At 42.9% G+C, this 27,413-nt stretch overlaps 1 protein-coding gene across 5 annotated transcripts in view; it reads left to right on the forward strand.

Annotated features, from left to right (window-relative positions):
- Nucleotides 1-27,413, forward strand: part of LOC106887409 (phosphatase and actin regulator 1) — a 179,964-nt gene that overhangs the window by 6,294 nt on the left and 146,257 nt on the right. For 2 of the 5 annotated variants that reach the window (XM_014940903.1, XM_014940907.1), the window contains exon 1: nucleotides 19,912-20,074. The exons of 1 other annotated variant lie outside the window; for it this stretch is intronic. In XM_014940903.1, the coding sequence (XP_014796389.1) occupies nucleotides 19,930-20,074 (145 nt within the window). In that variant the 5' untranslated portion in view covers nucleotides 19,912-19,929. Of the gene's footprint in view, nucleotides 1-19,572; nucleotides 19,829-19,911; nucleotides 20,075-20,186; nucleotides 20,545-27,413 lie in introns of those variants that run through there. 2 more of the 5 variants (XM_014940902.1, XM_014940905.1) reach the window with 2 other exon arrangements.

Here is a 27,413-nt window from a genome sequence, read left to right on the forward strand (position 1 = left end):
CTGCTTTTCCCCAAAGAAGTGTTGTTATAATTGCTGCACTTGCAACCTTGATTCTGTGGCTTATGTGACTCTGTGTCCCTGGGAGTCACGCTTTGCTGAAACAGAGCTGATTCTGTGCTGTCTGGCTGTAAAATCCATGGTGTCATTTCGGAAGTTGTATTTAAAGATGGGCTTAAAATAAATGGGGTTTAGGCTTGCTTTTCCCAAACAGTTGCTGTTTTGTTTGTTTGCTGATGTGGCCAGCTGGACACATCTTAAAGGGGGCTGCCTTTTAAAATGTCTGCCCCCTTGCTTCTGAAAATCTTTAGTGCACTCTAAGCTAGGCCCCTACAGTTGCTAGTCATTTGAAAACCTAGACCTTTGTATTGACCTTTTTTGTTTGTTTTCATTTTTAAATCATCTTTCTTTGAGACCTCAAGGGAAAGGCAAATTAATCATCATCTGGTGACATTCCATTAGGGAAACAAAATTCTTATTGAAGTCTCTGTGCAGTTGTTACAGGGAAACCTTCATTGTGTCAAAATCTCGGGATTAAATGTGTAAGAGAGTGAAAACCAATATCCATTTCAAGAATAAAATACTAAATTTGTGCTGTGAACTCATTTGCGATATACTTTCTTCTTAAAACAGATGCAAATTATCCAGGATGGGGCATTGCATCAGTAGAGAAAAAGTGTGTGTCTGTTTCTCAGGCCAAGTTTCTGCATTACGTGAATCATAGAATCATTTAGGTTAGAAAAGACCTTCAAGATTGAGTCCAACCATAAACTGAACACTGCCAAGTCCACCACTAAACCATGGCCCTAAGCACTTGTCCACGTTTGCATAAGAGTGTAGGTATGGGGCCTTCCTTGTGCTCCCAGCATCTGTAGCGTGTAATCAGCATAGCACTGGAGAAGCTAATTCATTACAACTGATGTTGGAAACTGAAACCAGTAGCTCGGGGAATGGGATACTGAGTTTGGCACTGAAGGATAGCAAGGAGGTAGTGAGCGTGGCTGGTGCTCAGAGTGTTTGAAGGGAGGGGACAGGTTGCTGCTGGCTTGCTTCCATTGCATTCCCCCACGCAGATAGTAGTATAGCAGACAGCCAGCTTCAAAGGAGAGAGATAACGCGCCATCACACAACCTTACTTGGGGCTAGGGAGAGAGAAATACTGTCTTTATCCTAATACATGTCTATTCTTTTTCATATGCTGGCTTGTCTTTTTTTGAGAGACTTAAGAGAATGTATATTCTCTGAGCAAGGCGCTTGCCATTTGGGGTGCCAAAATAGGCATGTGAATGGGACGGCTGTTCCCTCAATGAAGGCCTTTGCTTCAACCAGCCTGGAAAAGGAGAGTCCAGAATGCATGTAAGCTGTTGCATTTTTACCAAAGCAGCTGTGGCTTTCTGGCACCTATAGGTTGGCCCTTTTGCATGTGTCCCAACAACACAGATCTCTATCTCTAGTAATGAAATGCCCAGTTGCCAGAGGAATAAGGAACTGGGTACCAGTTGAAACTCAATAGGAGTATCTTTGTTGGCTTTACTGGGCAGGATCTAGAAGTCTACAATCATTACTTGAAACTGAAATTGCGTTCTGGCAACATATAATTGAATGCAGAACTGAGCACTCTTGAGATGATAATGAACCACAAAAGCTTGAGGTACTAGATTATGATGCCAGCTCTTATGGTAGGCATCAATTTATCAATTGTCTTGATATAAATGAGTATCTCATACCATGCTAAAATTGTGCTTCTGCAGCAAATCACAGCTAAACAGCAGGATTCATGTACAGATACATAAATCGTAGTTATGCTTAGCAATGCGCCCCTCCATTTTCCCTTGTTTCACAGGAACCGTGAAGCCATTAATCTTTGTGCGTAAGAAGCTTTAATAAAAGAGACAAAAAAGCTGAGGGAGGTATCGACAATCGAGTCTCCAAAGTGAAAAGTGGTTACTGACAGGAGTCCTGTCTTATTTAAGTCACTTCAAAGTGTGTTAGCTTGAGTAAGAGAGCGGCGGATGGCAGTTGCCTTGCTAGACTGCATCTGCTGTACCACCGAGCATCCTTTGGTGCATTAGGTGAGGTTCTGTGTGTTAGGTGTCTCTTCTCATATTTTGAGCCTTATTGGGGCTTCAGGTCTTTCTGTGAGCAAAACAGTGCCAAGCCAGCTCTGGAGGGGCTCGGCAGCCACTGGCACTGCCGGGAGAAGTGCTGCTGGGAAGTCGTGCAGGACTCAGGCATAGGCTGCTTACCCTGGTATTGTGTCTGCTTCTCTTTCAAGTGAAAGTACTGCTTTACAGTTTCCAAGGTCCCCCACATAATACATTCCCTGTGAAATGTAATGGAAAGTTACTGCTGTAATTAACTCATTGATTGTTTAAAACAATTCCTAATTGTACCTGGCTGGAAAGCTGGGAGGATCTCACTGTCACTAATGTGACTGGATAATTATAGATTTTTCTTTTCATGTTTTTTTTTTTTCTGTAAAACATGTTTTCTTTGCAGGAGCTTTTCTTTCTGGCCAGCTAACTTTCAGTTCCCATGAATGGCAGATGCAGGCTAGCAATCAGCCCTGGGGCAGCAAATGGGATGAAGATATTTCAGACCTCGATAACTCTGCTCCCTTAGGGACGCTCTAGGCAAAAAATGTATTCATTTTTATATGTAATGCATGGAGGCTACTACAAAGCTGTGAAAAACAAAGGTCTGTGCAATAGCAAAAGAAGTCTGCATGCCACTGGAAACATCATCTTTGGGAGGCTTGTTCTAAGTGCCAGAATATGGTTCAGTTGTTCTTTTTTAGAAAAGGAAAGGAAAAAAGAAAACAAATACCCTGGAAAGCCACCTCTGAGATGCTGCTTTTGCATCTTGGCATAAGAGCCCGTACACAGCCTGCCACAACCCACGCACATTCAGTACTTCTTTTCAATAGGCAGTGCAGTTGCTAGCCATTACCATGTATCCTTGGGAAGCTGGCAAATGTCAGCTTTTTCATCTTCTGCAACTCACAGCCAGTTAACAGTACGTCTGCATGGCACAATGTGTTAGTGCAGTACTTCTTCCAGATAATGTGTTATGCTCCACGCATCCCTGTGCAGCAATGCATTGCTCTCTGTGGATATGTCTCTTTTAAAGCAAATGCAGGTCCTAGCCCTTGGAGTAGTAGCGGCTTGAAGCCACTTCTTCCAAAGATGTGGAGAGACTTTTTAAGTGAATGCATCCACAAGAACTTACTGGACCCACCATAAAAAGCATGGTACTCTCTTCTGATGTGTGTCTTCCAGCTCTGTCTCAGACATCCTGTCAATTTGTGTGAACCATTTCTGGATCTCAGTTATTTATCTACAAAATAAGTACCTATTTGTCCATCTGTAATGGGACTCTTCCTGAGTCTTTACTATAGTGACTAGCCCAAGTATCTTTCCTGAGGCTTTCCAGGACATATTATGGTACAATTATAAATAGTAATATTTTCTTCAGGGGCTCTGTGTTTGTTTATACAGTGTAGCTACAGTTTAGTGTTTTGCTGTATATTGAGAGATCTTGCCATTTCAGTGATGGCCTGATAATCACCACTGTAATGGGCTCATGCTACTTAAGGACTGAATTCAGCTATCCTTGCTAGAACTGAGTAGTATATTTTCCTCACTCTTCATCCATAAAATAATACTAATGTCTAATGCAAGGCCTTCTTTACATGACATAAACTTCAAAGAAATCAAACATTCTCATTGAATTAAACTTCCCATACTGTGGCTGGAGAGGTTATGAGCGGTTTTGTTCTGTGAAAATCACATCTGTAGTCATGGGTTCACTTGCCTCATACCGAGCAATGCAAAAGACATTACATAGCAATATTTGCATCTATTTGCATCCAGCTTAACTCGGCAGGGGAGTTTAATTCTGCATTAATCTGGGAACTAACTTCATTGTAGTTATTTCATAGCTTTATGGGGGAAGGCAAAGCTGCTGAAGAGTTGACACAGATTCAGTAGGACGGTCTTCCCATAAGTCAAGGCCAAAGTGAAATCTTAGTGTATACAGGAGGAGAGGTATCAAACAGAAATCAGTCTGGGACATCTGTTTTAGGAAAAGCCTCAAAGTACTGTGGTAAAGGAACACATTTTTGAGGAATGAAGTGTGCCTGGCTTGTTTGTTTGCTTTTCAGGGTGAATGGACTCTGGGTGTAGCCTCAGAGCCTTTGCATTCTCAAACCTTGAGGCTGAGAATGCAGCAGCAGATGGGACCCATTGGGCACAGGAGAAATGTGTTCTTTGGTTGTGTTTTTTCCATGAAAGGGAGGTGGAGGTGGGACATACTGCTTGGATAATTATGGCCAGAATTTGGTAGTATTAAGTTTTGCCAAGTTTTTGCCAAAGATGTCCAGTTTGACTTAGTTGAATGCATCTAAAAGACAAAATCTGTTGAATGCTTATTTAAATAATTCTTCAACAGTTTAGTGGGTTGGAAGTACTCCTCCCATTTCAATTTCATTATCAATGACTCCTGTTAAAAAACTGAAGATGTGATAAAGATGCATTTCCTTAGTCTAGATCTGAATCTAGCCTTAAAAATGCCATGTTTGTTTCAATCCAGCTCTGAAAAGACAAAAGTGGAGGAAGGTACCAGTAAGTTCTAAATCTTTCTGACCATATACCAACGTTTAAATTCCATATTTGGATCAAAAATCAGTGCTAGTGACTAGAAATTAAGATTTTAATGCTCTGCTCTGAGAAACTACCTTGAGTAGAATGAGAGGGAAAAAATAATTTAATTGTAAACTGGGGAAGTAGTGCGGGAGATGCTTTTTCAAAATGGCATTGATCAGGACTGTAATTAAATGACATCTTAAAGAAATGAAGAGAGGCTGAGCATAGATTTAGTTTTTAAAGAAAGCTGGATTTAGAGTGCTCCAGATGTTTTGCTTAGAATAAGCTTCATTGACCTGGAATGTGAAAGTGTGCCAGCGTACTCACTGGAGCATTGTTAATGCCTCTGGTTGGGTTTGTTTCAGGATTTTTAGCTTGAATTTCAATGTATTTCATTCTGGGAGCACAGTGATCTACAGAGAATGTTTGTTCTACAGAGATTAAAATTATAAAGGTGTACCAAGCATCCAAACACAAAGCTTTGCATTGTGACACTTCCCTACTCTGTTTTGGTTTTAACTAAGTCGTGTCAAGTGTGTAGATCCATTATTTCCTGAAAACCTGTTTTTGCAAGGCTTGCATTATTAACAAACTTTATTAGGATAACTGTTTGAAGAATGTTTTCACATTTTTAAAAGGCCTGTGTCTTACCTGATCCAGGCACCTTTTTTAGCCAAAGATAGCAGAAGGCAATGCATGAAACAATTGAAAAATTGCCAAAAAAACCCCTCTGTAATCATCATTAAAATGATAAGTAAGCAATATTTTGTGTTCGCCCTATGTACTTTTTTTACTGTTCATCCCCCAATCCATAAACAATTGGACATTACTCATTTACAGAATATGGCAGGTTTAGACCCTTATGACTAAGAGCTATTGATATTACAGCGTCTCTCATCTAAAACGGTGCCATGCAGAGGCAAATGAGTCAGGCTTGCAGCAGCTCCTGCGTCTACTGACGCGTAGAAGACCCACCCTAAATTTTACAAGTATCTATTATGCACAGGCAAAGTATATTTTCTGAGTTGCTTCTGTGAAGCAGTTGAGTGCTTTGTTCTAGATCTGAAATGACCACATTCAATTTTAAAACCTGTGAACAAAACAAAAAGTCGTGGACATTGTGCTTCATGCCTCAAGATCCTCGGGACCATGAATCTTCTTTGCTATTTTCCCAAAAACTAGCATTCTCTTAGTAATTGGTAGTCCTGGATGTTATGTCATCTTGTCAAACCTAGCATCACCAGCTCAGAAGCTGGACAGCTGTAAGCCTTTGGATATCCTGGGGCAATGCATTAGAAATCTTGATGTTTGTAGAAGGGTAACGATGTCATCTTTACTGTGCAGTAAAAATGCTTTGTTAGATACTCAGTCAAATATGTCAGGAGCCAGAATGTAAAGGTAATAGATTTATTCAATCCATAGGCTTTTAACAATGGAATAAAACATCAGAAAGATAAGGTAATAGAACACAGTAGTATATGTGAAAGTAAAGAAGTTCCTCAACTGCTGTAGCACCTCAGCTAACTCCTAATTTTTTCTCCTGAATCAAGCTGCAATCTTTCCCCCTTCCTTTGTTGTCCAAAATGCCTGCTTTTCTCTGCTCTCCTCAGAGGATGGGGAGAAGACAGAATGAAATTAAGAGATCACTTTCTCCTGTGCCATCCAAAACTAGATTCCCTTTGTCTCTCCTTACAAAGCCGTGCTTCTTTCTAGCTATGGGGACGTTTCCTTCCATCTCCTCCCTCGGATGCTTTGATTAATATTCCTTGGTTATACCTGAAATACCCCATTCCTGCCTTGGACACGTTCACAAGTCCTCAAGTCCTACTCCTAAACTCCAACTTTGACAGAATTGTCAAAATACAAAATCTGATTGTATGGACTGTGCAGCCTAGAATGGGGAACTGAAGACTGGTTAACCTCCCATCCACTCTCCTCCACACCGTTGGTTTTGTGGTAGCCATTCTAGGGACCCGAGGGAATTCACGTTCAAAAAGTTCACAAAGTCCAGTTACTCAACACGATTATACTGCTGCAAATGCCTAATGTGGTCCCGTTGCACAGGAGTGGGCTGGATGAAGCACTGTGGTGTGTGGTATTTTAAATCCGTGGTGGGTCAGTGCAATGACAATGGACTGCATCAGTTATAACCCCACTGATGGGTCAGGTCACTGCAGTTTCTCTGGGGTCTCTGTGTATTAACTCCCTGTCTCGTGTCTTTGTTTTATTTCTTTTCTTCTCCCAGTTTCAACTTAATTTCCTAGAATTTCTCCTCTCCTCCACCTTTCCTACCTCTTTTTTGACCCCTTAATTAAGTCTCCATTCTCCACTACCTCTAACTTCTTCTTGTGCACTTCATTTACTATTACCAAAATCTCAAAAACAGAGGATTCACAATTCTGAGTTGCTGCAAATCTCTGGTAAGGAGCTGAAGTACAAGTTGTGGCTTGCAAATAGCAGTGCTTCTTTGAGAGTAACCCAGTAGAAGAGGCAGTTGTCCATTCTGTGAAGATAATGTTGTTTATAGCTCTTGCTAGCAAGCCAGAAGCTGCCGCTGTTCCTTGGTACTAACACGCCTTCTCTTTCTCACTGAGGGGATTGGTGAGAGCAGAAGCAGACTCTTGAAAGGTGCTGATGAACATGGTGGCTAGTAAAGGGCACCTTATGTTCTTTGCTTCTTTATATAGACCACAGTTTTGCCCAACAGGCACTGTGCAATTTCTAAATGCCCAGGCAGGAAGAACTGGCTTGTAATTAAATGTAGATTCAAATAAAGCTCCGGCGCATGCTTTCTGTAAGGCATTGGACAAGCGATGCCATCTTTCTCTTTGTCATATTTAAATTATACTTTTACAGTTGTATCTAGTTGAATCCTAACCTTTTCAAGGCTGGGCTGTTTGAGCAGTACCTTGTATAAAGCACCTCCTCATGCAAGTTGAGGTGCTTATTATGGATAATTACTTATGAATAAGCCTTTGTCCCAAAGAGCTTACAAGAGACCAAGCTCATTCCACACACAGCCTGATGAAATAAATCAGATGGCATTCACGTTCAGTTGGTACTGACTTGACCTGAATTCAACCTGTCTGATATAAAGATGAAAATCTTTCCATATCATTATAAAACCCCTTCAAACATTCATCATGTCTAATTGCTAACTTCGTTATCCCCTAGCTAAGCAGCAAGCCAACTATTCATAATAGCTTTATAATACGCTGCTTCGTTCTCTACAACCCGTATTCTTTGTTTTCTCACCTTCTTTCCTTTTAAGCCCTGCTTGGGTCAGAAGAACAAGAGAAAGAGCAAAGCAAACACTTATTCTTCATTACTGGTCCTTGCACTTCCACTCGGAGGCCAGATTGGCCTCACAAAATTCCTGCTCCTCTCCCATGTGCAGACTCAGGTAGTGCCCATATATTGTCGGGGGCTGGAAGCCTTTTGATTTCCCTGTGTGTGTGTTTCTGTGCAGACATCAACAGAGTGGTGCCTCAGGCAGGCAGGGCAGCCCTTCGTGGAGAGATACTTGATGTGCTTCCCAAAGTATTTGTCTTCTGGCAACCAGAGTGTGGAGGTGACATTCTTTCAGATGGAGGTGGTTAGTAAGTGATAGGGTAACCTCCATCAGGAAAGGTTACAAGGCTTAATTGCAAAATGTGCATAGTTCAGGATTTCTCAAAGCGAAATATGGTCAGGAAAAAAATAAAAGGGCAGGTCCCATGAGGAAGCAAGCCAAAAGGCTTCCCTGGAGAAAACTGAAAAGCTGTGTATATTCCCATGAGTGCAACTCAACAGCTTCTTCTCCAAGGGCTGTAGCGTGGTCACATCCCACTCAAGTATCTCATCTGAGTGGCTGAAAGCTGTTACCTTGACCAGCCAGCTTGGTCACTGCAGTTGCAGAGTGCACAAATACACTCGTACCCCTCTGTGAGCTAGTCTCTGGCCCTAGGCTGCCTTTAGTGGTTAGCAGAGGAGGATGTTACTGATCAAATGGTTCAGATTCATAGAATAATTTAGGTTGGATGGGATCTCCACAGTTCAAAGCAGGTCTAAGTTAGATCAGATTGCTTGGGGGCTTGGCCATTTCAGCCTTGAAAACCAACAGAGATGGAGATTTTACAGCCTCCCTTGGCAACTTGGTCTTATGCTTGGTTGCAAGCAATTAATAATCTTACTTTTAAGCCTTCACCTGTTGTGGGAGGGGAAAATACCTTTTTATGCAGAAGGACTTGCTTCAGTGCAGGCATCACAAGAGAATGCAAACTGTATTCTCTCCTGTATCAGTGTGATCTTTAAATGCTGCTTATGAACAGTAAGTTCTTGCTTTTTCATGGTGACATAAGGAACATAAATGTGTTTGGCCCCTTAGTATACATTTTGTTGATTGATTTCCAGTCATAACCCATAAAGTGATTGAAAGCTTCTGTCTACTATTGGCCTCATGGAGCTCTTAGAGCCTTAACAAAGTCTTGAAGCTGGGATGCTTTAAGCTCAGAGGATTACTGCACTACGGAAAACTTAGAAGATCATTAGGACAAAAAGTCTGTTAAAATGTCAGAGTGCACTGTATACTGCAGTCCTGAACTCTGCTGGGGCCCCTTGGAATTTCTATAATGCAAAATAATAAAAAAGGTCTGCAGTGGGTTTTACCACTATTTTGCTGCATTTCCTCCACTGTGAATGAAATGCATATTGTACTGCAGACTTTCTACTTCAGCCTTCAGTCATACGTTCTTCTCTGCTTCAAACCTGTGGTAGAAACAAAATCTTGCTTTTTTTGTTGTCTTCACTTTTGAACCCTGAAGACTTAGGTTTTGGTAGATGGGCATTACAGGTCATGCAGGTGAAGAAGCTGGATCCATAACACCTCAAAAAACCCCAAACATTAGGAGTAAGGAATTATTCTTAGGAATAATTTACATGCATGATGGCTAAGATTTCAAAGACTAGTATAGATATGTAGTTAGACATTGTGACTATGCATCATTGAGAAAGCTGCATTAGATTTTAGCTCCTTTTAGAAAAGGCGCTGAAAAATTACTAAAATCTAGTCTGGACCTTGAGGCTTTATAATTATCCAATAGGTAGATGTTAAAGAGCTCAGCAAATTTCACGTTACAATATGTTCCAGGATTTCAGCAAAAACTGATTATACTGCTATTCCTTCAGATCCTTTAGCACACTGCAGCTTCTTTTGTTGACTGCTATTGAAGGTTTTAAAGAGGCAAACGATGCTTCATATGGCCTTTTGCCAACAAGATCTGTTGATGGCCAGTGTATTGGCTGTTGGTGTTGTAGAGAGGAGCCTGGTTATGTTACGCTCTGGGGACTTTAGGGAATGATGACGTGAGACTGATGCAAAGCCAAACTCTTCCCTCAATGCTTTGTGCCTCGCACCAGTCCACGGTGAAAGTATGAGCAGCGACTAAGAGATAGGAGTCTGACGATGAAAAATAACCAGGCTGCAGCAGAGATAATAGGGGCTAAAAGGAGGAGAGGAAGAATCCTTTCTTGCTGCTTTTCTTTGGAGAAAGGAAAAGGCTCCTCATGCAGATTTCTCTGCTGTTCGGAGGAGCCTGTGTTTATGCTGAAGGAGGAAAAGACTGAAATGATGCTCATTATATTGTCAGAAGCTGCTTGCTTCCTTTCAGTACCGTGAGCTGCTAGCTCACTGGGAGATATGTATAGAAACTGCATGCTATTCCTAGGGATTTGTGTTGTCTTTTTTCTTCTCATTTGAGAAAAATGTGAGTGCTTATTGAAGTGGGGAGATTGACAAAGCGTGCTGCTGTTGGGTCCGGTGGTGGCAGGTGCTTATGAAAGCTTCTCCCTTCATCTTTGCCAGCGTATGTACCTTAATCGGGCTTTGCAGCTGCCCCATTACTCCTGGTTCCTGACTATTTGTGTAATTACAAAGTACTTTTCAGCAGCGAGGAAGCCTCTGAAGATTGGGAGGGTCTGTCAGTTCAAAGGCACCCTGAAAGTTTGAATGTCTATTCACAGCTTTCCTAATCTTCTCTTTTCCTCCTCCTTCCATTTATCTGCTTTCTCTTGCTACTGAATGTTGCTTCCCTTCACCTCATGTTCCCTCCTGAATCTCTATCTGCCTACCTACTCATTTGTATCTCTATTAGACCCCACAAATATTCAGCTTGCTCCTTCAGTGCAGCCTCTCATGCTCAGTCTGAGCTTAGTCAGGGTTTGACTTTACTGGACTTGCTGTTTGCCTTTCCCCACAAGTCCATCTTCCAAAGCTTTTACGTTTTAGGACTTCCTCAGATTGCCTCAAACACAATGGTGCTGGAAACCATAGGAACTATAGCAAGCCCTTAAACTGAAATCAAAACTTGCTAGTCCTGTATGGCAGAACCCATGGCCCACAGGAGACATGGCAAGTCCCAGGCTATTGGCCTGGAAATTTTGGGTAAGTGTAAAACCATGTTCCTGCAGATGAGCTCTTTGGGCCTAAGTCTGCAAGACTTATTCTTCTTCATTTGCCTTTTTTTGTGTGTGAAAGTGCTCCCAAAATGTGTGTGCTTCATGCACAGTCATATCCCTGACCTTCAAGTAAACTGTTCTGAACTAGAAGCAACAGAGTTAATATGAGTCATTTATAAAGGCAAAAAACATCCCTATTATGTGCTGATTGTAACTTTGCCCACTGTAGGCTGGTGATCTCAGTAGGCAGTAGAGGCTTTCTGAGGAAATAACTATCCATTTAATTGTTTTGAAATAAATCTTTTGGTCTGTCTCACAATTTCAAGCCATGCTCTTACTTATTTTGGATGTATTACTTTACCAAAGATTCCTACAGTCTGATCCTTCTCCGTAACTGTGGCTTGAGAAGCAACAATAAAAGTAAAGATTATCAGTAGGAAATGTTAAGCCTGTATATATTCTTAGGGAAGCCATGCTACTTGATATCATCAGGAATTAATTTGATTAGTCATGTAGACAGAAGTGCGGGGGCAATTTGTGCTGAGAGCAATGCTTGTGCAAGCTGATTGACTTCATTGCAATTGCCTGTGATGGAAAGTTCAGTTTGACCTATTTTCTTAAATTTTCCTTAAAGCCAGATGACTCAGACCTTTCTGGCGACGGGGCAGACAGAGCACTGTGTATGGCTCAGTCCTTGAGTGCCTGTGACAGGGAATGGAAAGTCTTATACCTCTGGGATTTCATGATACTCATGTCTGTCCCACACACTGTAAAAGGAATAGAGTTTCAGGATATCCCAAGTGGCAGATCTTGAAAGACTTGAGTTTTTCTTGGATGTCTCAAGCTGATCACCCTAGATGTGCAGGCACTAGCAATTACAAGTAGATTCCTCAGCAGTGTTTCTTTTGCCCCCACCTTGAAATGTGCAATTCTTCAGCAAACAGAGAGAAAACCATAGTGGCATCCTGAAAGATGATGACTGTGACCTGCTTTACTGAGCTTTCTTTGCGTGCAAGAGTCTTCAGAAAAGGCTCTTCCAAGTCATTGGTTTGTCACACACAGAAAACAGATGAATCATGAATTCTCGTTCCAGAGATGTCGGGTTCTCACAGTAATGGACATCTCTGGAACCCTCCGATTACCTTCTTTGCTTTGCTTTTTCAGACACATAGTTTTACTTAGAGCTAACAAACCCACAAGTGCCTAATTTCTGTATCAGTAGGAAGAAGTATAAAACTAACCCATGATGTGGGAGCAGTTCTGCCTGTTTGCCACCCAGAGGTGGCCAGTACTTGACTTTACTCCAAGAGCTTGGAGTGCTCCTCTGGACCTTCTCCCTCCCTTTTTCATGGCTAGGAGCATTTCTGACAAGAATAAGTCACATTGAGTCTTTCCCCCAGGGGCTTGCTAGACGTACAGGCATGCGCACAGGCAAAGCTCTGCCTTCTCCCCTCACTGAGCTTTTTTTAGTGTGCTGTAGGGGAATATAACCTAGTGAGGAATTATAGATGCAGCCAGATACCTGATTGTGGGTTTGGTTTGGTTTTGTGTTGGGTTTTTTTGTATGTTTTTTTTTTTTAAATATTTTTCTGCCCCTATATATAAGACAGGTCTGGTTTAGGTGGGAGGAAAGCAGAAGGTACAAAGCTGTTTATTTATGAGCAGAAGGAAAAAAGTATTTGGTAGGTGGTGGGGTGTGAAAATCCACAGTGTATATGGGACTTTATTCTTTCAATGTCAATCAGGGAGTAACTAGCAAGGAAGCTGCTACGTCTTGTGAGTCTCCAAGTCACCAGTACTGTTGTGTTTTGGTATATGTTATGATGTGCAGAGCTTGATTCACGTTCCTCCTCGATTTCAGTCTCGTAATTGCACTGAGGTTTTTGGAACTACTTTTTGTTAACTTCAAGATTGCAGCTATATCTAAACGGAGGATGCCAGAGTCCTACAGAGTCTAAATTCATGCTTCTGCACTAGTCTGTGTCTATTATGAAGGTAAAAACATTGTGGGCTTCCGTTCCCCTGGAAAGCCAGTTACGCAGGATCTGCAAAGTACTCCAAACTGATCACTAAAACCCAGGGCATGCCACATCTAAATTAGATACAAAATTTCAGAGTGGGTTTTCTAAGATGACCTTGTTAGGACTATAGTGACTAGTGGCTCTGGTGCTAGGACTTGCAATGACTTTGCTAGAGCTAGAACTTCATCTATAATTTCAGCATAAAGATTGTTTCTTCCTTTGAGTGTCACCTAATGCTAATGGTTGCTTTGCTCAGCTATTTTACAAATCTAGACTCCACATTGGTTCATTTCTGGTGTTTAGCCTTAGCTTCATCAGGACTTTGTACATTAATTACACATACATGTTTGGCCATTCAAATGGCAGCTCAGCAACTTTCCGTCTGTTCTGTTGGGTAGGATGACATCTTCCTTTTATCCTTAGAAGTCCTTTACCATCAGCAATTCTTCACCCTTGCAGCTAACAGGTGTTTCTAAGCTTATGTGTTTTTTTTGTGTGTAACCTTTTCTGTTCGTTTTTATCACACCATATGGTATCACACTGAAATAAAGCAGGGCTTCTCCTAAATAAGGAGAGAACACCATCATAGCAAAGCATGTGCATAGGGTATGGAGAGCCCTGCAAGTAGAGCAAGAATGAGCTGTGTGATGCTTCAGCATCATTGCTGGATGTAGGAAGGCCAGGACAGGGTGTTTTCTTTCCTTTCTTCTCCATTCAGTTTGCTTTTGTTTGTGCGGCACTCATCACCTGGCTCTCTTGGGCTGATGACTGCAAGGAGGAGCTGGGATTGTTGCTTAAGAATGTGTTTACAGCTGCAGAACTAAAAAGGTCACATTCTATTTTGGCCTGCAGGAGTCTCAGGCTGATTCTCCCTCCTCCATGCCCTCACACTTTTGCTGATGTGCCATGCAGTAAGCAGAAATCCACGGAAATACTGTCAGCCCTAGCACCCTGGAGCCCCCGCCGTGGACTAGAGTCCTGCTGCACTAACTGCCTGGCAAACAGAAAATACTTGGGTATCCAGGTGTGAGTTGTGGCTTGCAAGTAGAAGGATGCTGAGTTGGAGCTTGTCCAGAAGAGGGCTACAAAAATAATCAGAGGGATGGAGCACCTCTCCTATGAGGACAGGGTGAGAGAGCTGGGGTTGTTCAGGCCGGAGAAGAGAAGGCTCCGGGGAGACCTAATTTGTGGTCTTTCAGTACTAAACCGGGCCTGCAGGAAAGATGGGGACAAACTCTTTAGCAGAGCCTGTTGTGATAGGATAAGGGGTAATGGTTTTAAACTAAAAGAGGGAAGATTCAGACTAGATAGAAGGAAGATATTTTTTACAATGAGGGTGGTGAAACACTGGAACAGGTTGCCCAGAAAGGTGGTAGATGCCCCATCCCTGGAAACATTCAAGGTCAGGTTGGATGGAGCTCTGAGCCGCCTGATCTAGTTGAAGGTGTCCCTGCTCATTGCAGGAGGTTTGGACTAGATGACCTTTACAGGTCCCTTCAAACCCAAACTATTCTATGATTCTTTGCTCCACCTGGTAACAAACTCCTTTGGCAAATGTCAATTGTCCTAAGGTGGCTTTTGGGGCGTGTTTTGTCAGTGAATAGAGGATATTACCGAAGGGGGGACTGTCTTAGTGGCTGATTCCTCTGTTGTAGTCAGTGGATCAAATTGTACGTATTTTCTTCTTCACTGCAAGTTGATCAGTTTGTTTCAGTATGTGTAATACAACATCAATATATGCATTAATCACTAGAGCAGCTGGTAATTAGTAATTTTTTTATTTTTTATTCTCGCTGGGATTCATAGTACAGTGGGCAGATGAAACAGGAAGGAAAGGAAAATATTTAGAAAAAATTGCCAAGTACAGGGGCAGCCCTGCAAAAACATCACTGTCTAAGTAGACTGTAAAACAAATGAATCATGCTGTTTCGGTTAGCAAGATGGAACTGCTAACAAGAAGGGATGCTGCCTTGTTAGACTTGCACTTGTCTAGCATTTTGACCTGAATAGTGCCGTTCTATTAGCCACAGCTGCTTCAGGGAAATGCTACAGCTCTCTAAGACAGTCTTTTTATTGAAGAACATGAAAGCCTTCCATGCAATGTCTGATGGGGTCCACCAATTTGTGCTGAAAGCAGGAGGGAGCCTGACCTGCCCACATAGGAAACTCTATGTTGTTCAGCTGAGGGGCTTAGGGCAGACTTATGGGGTGTCCTCACTGGCACTTGCATGGTACCACAGCTTAGAGAAAGAAGTAAGAGGAAATCTTTTCTGTGGTGTGGAGGATGCAGCCCAAAGCTTGCCTGCTTTTGACTGTTTGGTTCCAGCATCAATTTTTGTTTTCACAGAGCTAGTTTGAGGACACAGTTTCCCAAAAAGGCTCTCAGCCAGGTGACCTGTGACAGGGGGAGACGTGGTTCAGGGAAAAAAATGGAAAGACGGGAGCCTCAAAGATTTTGATGCAGATGTGAATCTATATCTCAGTAGTCATCTGTTTAAAGAGTATGCTGCTTTCACTTTCATCTCCTCTTTATGGACAATGGAAGTGGCGCTCTTGTAATGGCAAAGGCCGTGGCAGGGGGAAACTGAAGGTACAAACAGTTTCCCAACTTTATACAAGAAGTGAATGCGGGCTGGGGCTAGGATGCAAGTTTGTTGATTCACTGTCAAATAACCAACTGTCTGACATCCTCTGCATTGATTTTGTTGTCCACTGTGCAATAAAATTACGCCAAGGTTTGTAGCCACGTATTGAGGCAGTGAAAGGGTTATTATCCTTTTTTTTTACTTATCTTTAAAAACAAGGCAAAGCAAGTAATTTTCTGCAGGAATACTCTAGTACGTTCATTTTACATTATTTGTCCTGGAACTGATTAGCAGCAGCAGCTTTCACCATAATTACACAGATCATAATTAAACATATTTTTGTTTTATGAGCTGTGGCAAATTCAGATTCTGTATAAGGCAGCTCTTAGGAATGAAGGCAATTTGCATGTTATAGTGAAGTGCATGTTACGAGAGACATACTAGCAGATGGCTTCAGGGCTTGTTTGCATTCAAAATACATAGCACCTGCAAGCAAAAATGCCTTGGGCTTTCTCCATGATAATTTGGGGTTCTTATCCACACAGAATCAGTGTTACCTACTGGACCAGTTATTTAATTCCCAGACTTTCCCAAACATGTCAGAGCAGCTGGACTTCTGCAGTCTTCTGGGATCTGCTTGCAAAAACTGTCTGTTCCTGTACTCTTTGGTCTTTCTTTGGTAGTACAGAGTCCATGTGAAGATGGCTGGAGTCACTAAAGAACTTTCAACCTGACCTGCGGGAATAGTTACACAGATAGGTCCTTCCAGTCCCTGTCTGAGAAAGGGGTTGCTCCTGTCCATCTCTAAAATGGGGGTTGTTTGGGGTTGGGAGGTAATAACAGAGTCACTAAAAATGCAGGGGTTTGGATACCAAGTCTGTTTTCAGATCTGAGTTGAATTTCATGGCTTTAGAATCAAAAGAGTTGGAAGAGGATGGATAAACTGTTGAAACAAAATCCAGCAAAACAAAAAAGCTCAAGTTTGGAATGAGTGAACCATTCGGACTAAGCCTGATGGAACATGTTTATTCTTTTCCCCTCTCATTTTTCTATAAATAGTAGATTCTGTATTTGAACAGTTAGTGTAAGCGTTCCTTCTCTGTCATACACAAACACCTTCAGAGCACCTTGAAATAGGATTTCATAAAATTTATCTGAAAACCAGAAACATCAACATCACTGTTCTTTAGCCAAGGAGCTGAGCTATGAAGACATTTTAAGTGATCTGTCCAAGGTCACAGAGGGAGACTGCATAAGACTGATGTCCTGACCCAGTTTTTCATGTCCTAAGTTCTACCCCATTCCTGAACTACAAGAACATTCGCCTTACAAGACCAGCTCTGCTGGTCTTCAGTTCTGCTGAATATATCACTCTGGTTTCCTTTCCTAGAACAGGTGAGGCACAACACCCCAATACTTCCATGAGACAGCAGATGTCTTATTCCAGTTTTGAGTTCACCCCACATTTCATTAACATTCATATTTCCCAAATTTGGGGAAGTTCGCATTTGAATGTGCTTTCCTTTCCTGGCCCACTTCTGTAATGCAGGAGTGCCAGGTACCAGTGAGAGACAGCTGTGAACTCTAAGCAAGTTCAGAAGGTGAATTATGGTCATGTCTTCCGCTTACCTAATTATTTTCTGAATCACAACCCAACTGAAGGCGTTCTTAAAGGCAATGAATAAGTTAGAGGGAGATGTGTGGCGAGTGCCTGATCTGCTGTGTGACTGCTGGGGGATCAAACTCTTCTCAGCTTTTGTTTTCTGAACATGTAAGGCAGCAAATGGTGTCTCAGCATCAGGCATTTGAAGGGACAGCTTTTCAGGGCATTAACTCCTAACTACATGATATGCACATTTGGGGAATTCACCTGCTTGATCCTGAATAATTCTGCATTCCCTATTCTCCTACCACTTAAATGAAATGGATGAGAATTTTAGATGAGCAACACATGCAAAATCAAGTCCTTTGGGGCGATACTTAACCTGAGGTGACCGACTCTGTTCAACATAAACCTGGATACGCAGCCCAGTGTGCAGGATGCTTCGCGTGGCTTAGTGAACAGCATGATTCTGCTGAGAGCATGCTTCAGCTCGTAGTTCCGTGAGGTCTGATAGCACCCAGGCTGATTTGTGAACACCGCCGAGGAAAGTAAAGCCTTGCCATTTTTGCTGTATGTGACATCTCAAGGTTTTGGCTCCCAGGAGCGCCAGGTGAGAAGTCAGAGCTGCATCAGAATGACGCAGAACAAGTAGGTCAGCAGTGTGGTTGCATGCATCTTGTGTGTCTCTGTGCGCCTGTGCGTGCATGCCTTTGAGAAAATGGAAAGCCGTGGCTTTCCCCTGAATCCTTAAGTTTCTGCTCAGTCTTTCTTTAGGGTAGAAATCTCATTGACTGTTCCATGTGCAGTTGGACAGAATAATCGGGGCCGTTTGGGCCTCTCGTTGCAGTAAAACATGTGGCAACAATATGTGGTGATGGTGAAGAACTGCAGAATGAGTGGATTTCCTGTAGCAGCAAGCAAGGGCTTTGGCTAAAAATAAGGAGAATGGTGTTATTCTTTGCCATGTTTCGTCTGCCCCAATTGCACTCTCTCTCTGCTTAGTGCCTGCCAAACCGATAGCTTGCTGAAGATTTAAAGGAGCAATGCTTACATTCCTGTAATAGCTACCAGAATAGCTGAGGTTATCATATCTTCTTTTCTTCTATTTTTCTTGATGACTTTCTTGATCCAGGATCTCTCTGTGTCACAGACACTGTCTTGAGCTGCTGCTTTGGCAGGTTGGGCAGCTTGGGCTGTTTACTGCGCCGTGGAAGCAGACAGCACATTTTGGGGGCAGCAAGGGATTGACAGAGCGTCTGGCAAGAGATTCTAATCCCCATCAGGCTGGGGGAGCTGTGGAAGCACCCTGCTCAGGCTATGGGCACCCAGGGGTGGCGGGGCTGCTCTCCGGAGCAGCTGTATGTTGGGCAGGAGGCGAGGGGGGACAAAGAAAGGGATATTCGTTCTCCAGATTAGCATCCAAAATGAGTTCAAACTGTCTGCACTTGTTTGGGAGCCTCTGGACAGCCTTAGCCTAGGAGTTGCAGGGGGGCTGGGGCTGAAGTCACCAGTCAGTGGCTGGCACTGTGAGCCCCAGCATAGGCCAGGACAGGCACCCCCTCTGTCTTTCTTTTAAAAGAAATGGGGAGAGAAAAAGCAAGAATGAAAAGCAGGAGGGTTTTTCAGGGGAGCAGTTGGTTTTCCTGGGGCACCCAAAGCAGAAGGGCCCTCTGCCCCCAGAGCCGAAGCTGCCTGTGGAGGTGCTGGGGGGGGGGGGAAGGGGCCACCCTGCTGGAAGCCTGTCCTTTTTGTGTAAAATAAGAATTATGGTGGGACATGCTGCTGTATTAATTACAGACTGCCCAAGCATGGGCTGGAGAATCGCAGCATGTCCTGCCAGGGGCCCACAGCGCTGGCAAGTGCCCACCATCCCGAAGGGCTCGATGTGGGGCTCCTGTGGGTGTGTGGGGGCTTGTCAGAAGAGGGGGGAGGCATAGGAGGCGAGGGGGGGGGGAATGATAAAGGGATGCTGTGTGCTCCTGGGATGCATGGAAGCCGGCAAAGTAGCCAAAACTGTACCAGGCTCAGCTTTGCCGCCAAACATGCCCAGCGCCCGTGGCTGAGGGCGAGTCTTGCCGCGGGCATGGCCGGAGCAGGGACACGCTGAGCATCCTCCAGCCCAGCCCGGGTGGATCGGGGAAGGAGCAGGGTCGCCGAGGGCAGCGAGGCTCAGGCAGCGCTTGTGCCTACTCTGCCTCCCGCCTGCTCCCCCCTCCTCCTTCCCACTCCCCCCCAGCCCTCCCCTTCATCCCTGTTGTGTGTGTGGCAGCTAAAGGCTGAGGGAGCGGATGGCGGATTGCACGCACGCCAGGCAGCCTGGGATGCTGGCTTTTTCTTCTCCTGGCTGCAGGCAGGGCTCGGTTTCAGACATGAGTGGAGAGAAACCTAAAAAGAAAGCTTTCTATCTAGTGAGGATGAAGCCACTGAAGGAGCCCACCACCACCACTACTAACAACAATGTCTCTTTTGTGATACACTGTCACATAGGCAAGGAGATCAAACACATTTGCAGCAACTGCAGTCGCGGGGAGGAAGCCCGTGACGGTGAGTGCTGAGATCCTGTGGGTGTAGGAGAGAGGCAGGGGAGCGCGTGGTGCTTGCATGGGGGGTGCGTGTCCATGTGTGCGCTCCCGTCGGAGGCTGGGATGCTCGGCTTGTCCCTCCACAGATCCCAGGGAACGAGGAAAGGGAGCGCGGGAGGAATGCACTGGGCATCGATTCAGCGTGTCGATCAGAGGGATGCCAAGAGGGACAGGTCCCCTCGTTTGCCACAGAAGCTTTGTGCTAACAGTTAAGGAACCAACTCTTTTTCTTTTTCTTTTTTTTTTTTTTCTTTTTTTTTTTTTTCTTTTTTTTTTTTTTCTTTTTTTTTTTTTTCTTTTTTTTTTTTTCCTTCCCTTTTTTCCCCCCAGTTGCTATAGAAATTGCTGTGTGTATCGATTGTGTTTTGTTACCGTTCCTGTGAATTTTAGATCAGGGTTTTCTGCCTTGGTACATCAACTTTTTCCTCGTCGTGCTGCAGTAGAGTTTGCTTGACTCAACTCAGTATTTGGAAGGACTGGTTTACCTGGAATCCAGCTAGTGTGATTTTCACCATGCTGTCAAATGCATGGGGGAAATTGTATTTTTATTGGAATTAATATAGTGCTCTTCATCAGACAACTGTTCTCATCCCTTCCCCCTCTCCTTTTGGGACTAAGCAAAACCTCCAGAGGGTATTCAGAGAGTGACGGTGTAATCAATCACAGGTGTTGCTACAGGTAAGTATATGCTTTTTATGTTTCTGGGAATGCAAATACTTGAAGGCAACGATGACAAATTATTTGGATTTTGCCAAAGTCAGCAATTAAGAGAAGCTGAGAACTGAAAGGAGCATAAAAGCATTCAGGCAAAAATCAGCCTCACAGATGTTAGCCCGCATTCTTGTTCAATGTTGTATTACTTCGTTTTGGTGTGTGGTTTTACATGTTAGGACTGAAGGCACTCGACTTAGGACTCCCTATTAACTGATGTGGTAGACTGATCAGGTTTTCTGAAGGTCAGGGAAAGGGTTTTTGTGATAAATGTGAATATGAAATTGTTACCATTTTCTGAGCTGAGGTTCACATTAGTTGTTGGCACTTCATTCTTCAGCTTTTATTGCTAAGGTTGATTATTGTTGTTGTTATTAACTAAAGCTGCTTTCATTTGCTGTAAGCAGAAGAACAAAATATTATTTGGGATGTGATGGTTCTTTGTCAACCACAGGTCTGCAGTTTAACGAAGTAACTGTGGTTTTGCTAATGTCTCCTCAGAATTAGCATCCTGCTAGTGTGATTATAGTTTCTTTTGATTAAACTGCAGCTAAAGCTGATTGGAATTGCTTTCAGTGGAAAGGGAAAAGATAGCCTGAGAAGCCTGGAGACCCACAGTGGGTTAAGCACTCTTACTGCTTGTGCCACTATAGCAGAGGGAAGAATCTGATGAATGCTATGCAAAATGTTGAGCGTTTTCTTTCCTCGCCTGTGCTGCTGGTGACAGCAAGCCCCACAGATATCGAATGAAGGGCTATGTGCAGCAGCAGCAGCAGGTGCTTTGCACTATTACTGTGGTTTGTTTATCCTTAAAAGCAGATCAAGCCATTTGTTAAAAATACGCTTTCCTAGATTAATTGAATTGACCTAAAACTCAATTGCATCAACACCTTTTGCTGGGTTTTTTTGAACTTGAAATCTTAGCACAGTAAGAGAAGAACATTGCTTTCCTCCCTTTTAATGCACACATGTGCATGCATGGATGCTTATGAATGTATAACTTCCAGTTACTTGTACCTCTTAACAGACTAATAGATCTGTATTGAAGGACTTTAATTCCTTTTTCATGTTTGATTATTTAGTTTCAAACCATTAGATACTGTGAGGGGAGGGTACACCTTTTGACAGGGGATAATCTAGTAACCCTAGAGAGGCAAAGAATAGAGCAGAGAGGCTTCCAGAGCATCTCGTCAGTCTGCTTTCACTCTCTCCTTCTGTGGGGTAGGATATCATTCCACTCAGTGCAAATAACTTTTATGGTCATCATCTAAAATGTAATACCAGTATGGCCTTAATCCTTTCTTTCCCACCAGCGTGCACAGCTGAGTTTCTTTCAGAAAGTAAAGAAACTATAGTCCCAGCCATGCTGGCTAAGCACACTCACTGGCTTGGCTCTGATACATTTTTCAGGACTAAAAAATGCCAGTATTTCCCTGGTTAATACCTGCTCTAGACCTTTTGGGATTTAGAGGGAATAGAAGATACAATGAACAGAAATTATGATGTGATCATAATATTAGCAGGACAGATCAGGTTAAAAAGTGTGACTAACCCATGTAGGGAGAAACTTGTAGGGATCTTGAGATGTCTGTGCATCCTCACAGTTGCACAGCCTGATGAGCACCCAGAATGGGGACTACTTAGTACTTTTTATAAGGGAAATGCACATAATTTTGCAGTGTGGACACTCCCACCCTCCTATTCAAACCTATATATATTTTATACATGGTCTTGCAGGCCTGAAACTGCACTATTGTATACAAAAGTATTATATGACCCAAGCAACTACAATATTTGTTGGTACGATATTTGTTGGAACTACAAAGACCATGATTCAGTCCTTATAACACAGGCAGGCCAGCGGAGTACTTTGATTTAGTGCTGAAATACCTTCCAAATCCAGTTATGAGTCCTGGATCCTAGTCATCATCTTACTCTGCATTCTCATTTTAATACTGTACTGGAAGAACTTGAGAAGGAAAATTCATGCTGAAACAGAGGGAAATCCTTCAAAGACCACTAAGTAATCTAGCAAAAGTCATGACTAGGAGAATATCAGGAGAGAGAGAGAGCTGTGAAACCAAAGGAAAAGATGGAGGCAAGCACCGAGTCGTATGATATCTTGGAAGGGAAGTCATGTAATTCAGAGAGAAGTCAGTGAAGGAATGTGGACGTGCAGATGGGCTCACTGAAGTAAGGATAAAGGGAGTGGATGTGGATGCCGCATTTTGATGAGGTAAAAAATAAAAAGTGAGACGTTCAAAGAGAAGCAGGAGGTTACAGTAATGTAGATGGAAGTAGGAGATGCTTTAGCCATTGGACTGAAACTATATTTAATATTTATATATTTAATGCTAATTTAGTTGGAAAATAGAAAACAGAGAGAGGGATGTACAAAGCACCAGAACTCAGGATTTGGGTGACAGAATAGCAGAAATGGTTTTGGAAATAACAAAGTAGTGAAACTGTATGTGAGGGAAGAATGATGGCTGTGGTTTCATCCTGTGAAGTTTGACTGGCCATAGCACATCCAAGGCAGGATGCCAGAGAGGCAATCAGACATGGTAGACTGAACCAAGAGGAAGAGGTCAAGTGTAGAAAGATATGAGTCACCTCCAGAATAAAAGAGCAATCAGGACTGAGCTCTGAATGCTACTAGAGGGCTGCAGGGGAGATGTTGGGAGAAGCAGGATGGTGAAGAGTTGCAGAAGTCCCAAGGAAAAACAGTTGAGAAGTGAGGAGACAACACAAGTGGAGGTATTTTGAAAGCGCCAGAAGCATGAAGGGGAATGAAAATACTTTTTCAGCTTAAACGTGGGAAAGTGCCTGGGAAGCTTGTAAAGCAGAAGGAGTTAGAACTACAAGAGATCCAGGTGCGCTGCAACTGTGCGATGCTTAACATCTCCTGGTATGTACAAGGCACTTCTCCATGTACCGATTTCAGTGGCCTCTGGGAGGATTGTGGGAGTGCTGGCTCATAGCCGATGACATGGCTGATGAGCAAGGGAACAGTAGCTAGAGGAACAAATACATGGAGAAGAGATTTAGCTGGGTTTTAGTTAAGGTGTCCATACACAAAAAACTGACTGCAAATCTCAGTCTCCTGCAGAAGTCTGAGCCTGGATGTGGAACATGGTTTAGATGCATCTCTACTTTAGTGTGGCTACAAAGAACTGTAGAGGTTTCAAAGGTACCCAGAAATTACCTGAGAGAAAGAATGAGTGGAGCAATTGAAGTGGGATACTTTGGATTTTTATGCAGTGAATCTGACAAGAAAACTTAAGTGGAAGGCATTTGCCTAATGGTTCATTGGAAGAGAGAGACTGCACAGGGAAAAGTGGGTCTTGCCAGAGTGAGAAATGAGGGTTCTCAGCTCAGTTCCCAACCCTGCAGAGGATCTATGGGTGGCTGTGGACCTGTCCGTCCATGTGGCGTGCAGTTCCCTGTCAGTAAAATGGAGAAAATGGGATTTCCTTTCCCCTACCTGCTGGTCTGTAAATAGACTATGAGTCTTTGGGTTGGGGGGGACTGTGGGAGGACCAGTCCCACCAAAGACCACGGGGCTTCAGGTTTTTTGGGTCTCTAGGTACAAGTGTAGTGGAAATACAAATAATTTTAAGAATAAACATACCCAAAAAGGTTTCATTTAGAGCTTAAATCTAGCCTGCTTATTGTATGCTCCTATACTTCAGGGTTTTGCTGTTTAAGCAGAAATTATTAATTATCTTATATATTCATGAAAATCAGCATGGACTGAGATGCTGTTGCTGTAGGAATTCCAACATTTGTTCCTTTTTCTAGAGGCTTCAAATAACTATTTCTTTCCAAATGGAAAGGGGGGCTGATGTGGTGAGAGGGTGAGAGGGAGCTATATGTGTGTGTGTGTGTTCCCACCTGGAATTGAAGACTGTTATGTTTTTAACAAAGAACTTTGAGAACATTTACTGTGTCATCACTTAAGAGATTGTCTCAGAGGTGATTATTTTGCTTCCCACAAAAGTCATTATTAAATGGTTATCTTCTAGACAAGTCATGAGCCCTGCAAGAGCTGTGTATAAAAGTAAGTTTTCCTCCACTAATTCTCACATTATTTCAAATGGTAGTTGCTCTTCCGTTGCCATCTCTCGAGTGAGCGCAGTATGTGGCTATGAGGCATTGCAGTCATTTACAATTGTACCTGTTAAAAATCCTAAAATATTTTGGAGGAAAAAAATTAGACTATACGGAATGGAAAAGCAGGCAAAACACCAGCGTACCTGGTCCTGCTGTGAAGTGTGGGAAGCTGAAAAACATGTTTGAGGTTTCAACAGCTAATATAATTATTCAACGTGTGTCTTCAGTCTCTGGGGGATAGTTACCTTAAAGAAAGGGGAGGGGGGAGGAAATGCATGGGCTTCCATTGCAGAGTGAAATATGTCTCCTTGAGAGCACAGATCATAAAATCCAATTGGTTTATTTTTGTCGGCTGGACTCTGTAGAGTTTGATTTGGGTGAATGCGGTGCTATGCCAGAGAGAGTTGATGAGGTCGAGCGAAGGTGCTCCATATCCCAACAGGCTGCTGGGGCACCAGGTGGGACTTTCTGCTTGGGAAGGTAAGAGCCCGGGCTGAGAATAAACGTGCTTTTCTGGGAAGAAGGTGTGATGGGAACTTGCAGATGGCAAAATCCCAAGGCAGGCAGGACATGATTGATTGCCTTTCTTTGACAAGAGAGCAGAGTCCCAGCACCCCACTCCCCTCAGTGTGTCTTGCATGTTAAGGACTAACAAACTCATCAGTTACCTGTGTTTTGTCCTGAGATCAGAGACTTAACAGGACTGCACTCTGCTGTTGTGGCTGGGCATGGCCTGCAGGCAGGGAGAAGAAAAGGGGAAGGAAAAGAAGAGTAAGAAGGAGGTCAGTTTGGGCTATGAGAGGCTGTACCTCTGGCTTACATGCTAAGACTAGCAAATGTGAACGGCTACCTGGAGATATGCAAGTTTTTCCTTAAACACTAGTAGTTATTTCAGTTGGCTGGTCTGCCCTGAAAGGAAATAAGAGAGGAGGGATGATATCTTCTACCTTTACGTCCCAAAATAAAGCTGAAGAATTACCACTAAGCCTGGGGCAAGTTATTAACTGCTTGTGTGCATCTCATACCGGGTTAAACTGCCTGTAGCAAAAACGGCTGGCCACAAAATAAGCCAGCTGTATACAGTTCCAGGCAAGGCTGTGCTGACAGGGGGAAGTTCACTGCCAGGGTTGCATAGGCTGTCGCCTAGCAGAGCTCTGGGCTTACTTTGCAAAGCCCTGGAAGATGCCTTGGCCAAAACTGCAATATAATTTACATTATTTACTGAAACTGCAGGAAAAATATAGGTAGTAAGCGGGGTCTGGTCTTCACTTGGATAAATTGGATGGTATAGGAGAAAAAGGTATAGATGTGATCGGGTCCAGTTTATGCAAGCACAGTCCCTTGTTTTCCAGTGAAAACTCCTATGTCCCTACCAGAGAAATGTTAACCATTTTTCCTTGGAATTCTGTATTTCTGTGTCATTGATTTGAGGAGGTTTAGGTACAAAACCAACAAAAATTGATGGAATTGGTCACAGTGGCTCAGCCCCCCTCTCATTTTTATTATACAGTGTTGACATAAGGACACTGATAAGAGAACACCTCAATTCTCCGGGTCTTTAGAGAGCAGCCAGCCAGCCTGTTTCAGTCCTGTCTTTTCTCAGTGATTTATCTCCTTTTCAATGCTGTAACTCAGTTGTCATCTTTTGATAGCATCTTAGCATCCTGCTCTCTATTCTGAGAACCAAGTTTAAAGTGTCGGGGTATGTAAGCCTCTTAAGTACAAAGATTGGGGCAACACTGAACACACGATGAAAAAATCAGTCCCTCCTAGGGAGTTCAGAAAAGCAAAGAAAATGCCATCAAATATGATAAAACCAATACGGTATACTTCCTGTATTTAACAATAATACTCTGCTTTAAGTATTTGTTGTCATCTTGAGTAGTATGACTAGCTTTGATTCTTCTGTATCAAGCTAGATGCATCAGATGTACACAGAATTATTTGATAAACTATGAAAGGCTCCAGGTTTTCCATGTGTAAACTGGGGATGCAGTGTGTAAAATGGTGCAAGGTGCAAAAGATGTCATAGATCATGGAGAAGTGGGTTCTCTTCTCACTCTGCTACTACCAGAGTGTTTCAAACCATCTGATGTTGACCTGACTGAACAAGCTTGGCTTTCTGTGCCCTTTTGCATCATCCCTATGTCCTATTTTAAGCTTTGATCCTTGCCCAGGTGGACAGTTAATTTCCATTTCAGTGTCTGTCTTTCCTGAGTAGTTCCCTTATTTGCTTGGAGATGTTTCTCTTAGAGGATGGATGGTTGGCATAGTTGGCCTGTTTCTTTTCTAAAAATTGAGATTCTTCAGAAGAAAATGAGATATATGGAAGTACTTCGCTTTACATCAATTATTGGAATTTTATTCATTAATATCATCACTGCTAGTCAGAACTAAGCAGCAGAAAAAGACTGGGTATGTAGCAAAGCAATCAGAAGAGATAATCTGATTGGGTATTCTGCCATGAGACATCTATTCATTTCTTTTGTTTTACTTTTTCTTTTTTGTAGTTTATAACCAGTACTACTTATATCAATTTGTGCTATTATAATACCTTCTGCCTCTGTTTAGAAACAAAAGTTAATATTGTGTCATTAAAAATGCCAGAGTTCATTTATGGCTCCTTGACTGATAAGCAAAGCCTATCCTTTTGAGTACACTGTTTATAATGTTATCATTGCTGCTACTGCAGCAAAAAAGGTAGACATTCTACATTAATTTTT

This window comes from Calidris pugnax, unplaced genomic scaffold, assembly GCF_001431845.1.
Source record: "Calidris pugnax isolate Ruff unplaced genomic scaffold, ASM143184v1 scaffold8, whole genome shotgun sequence".
Taxonomy (NCBI): Eukaryota; Metazoa; Chordata; class Aves; order Charadriiformes; family Scolopacidae; genus Calidris; species Calidris pugnax.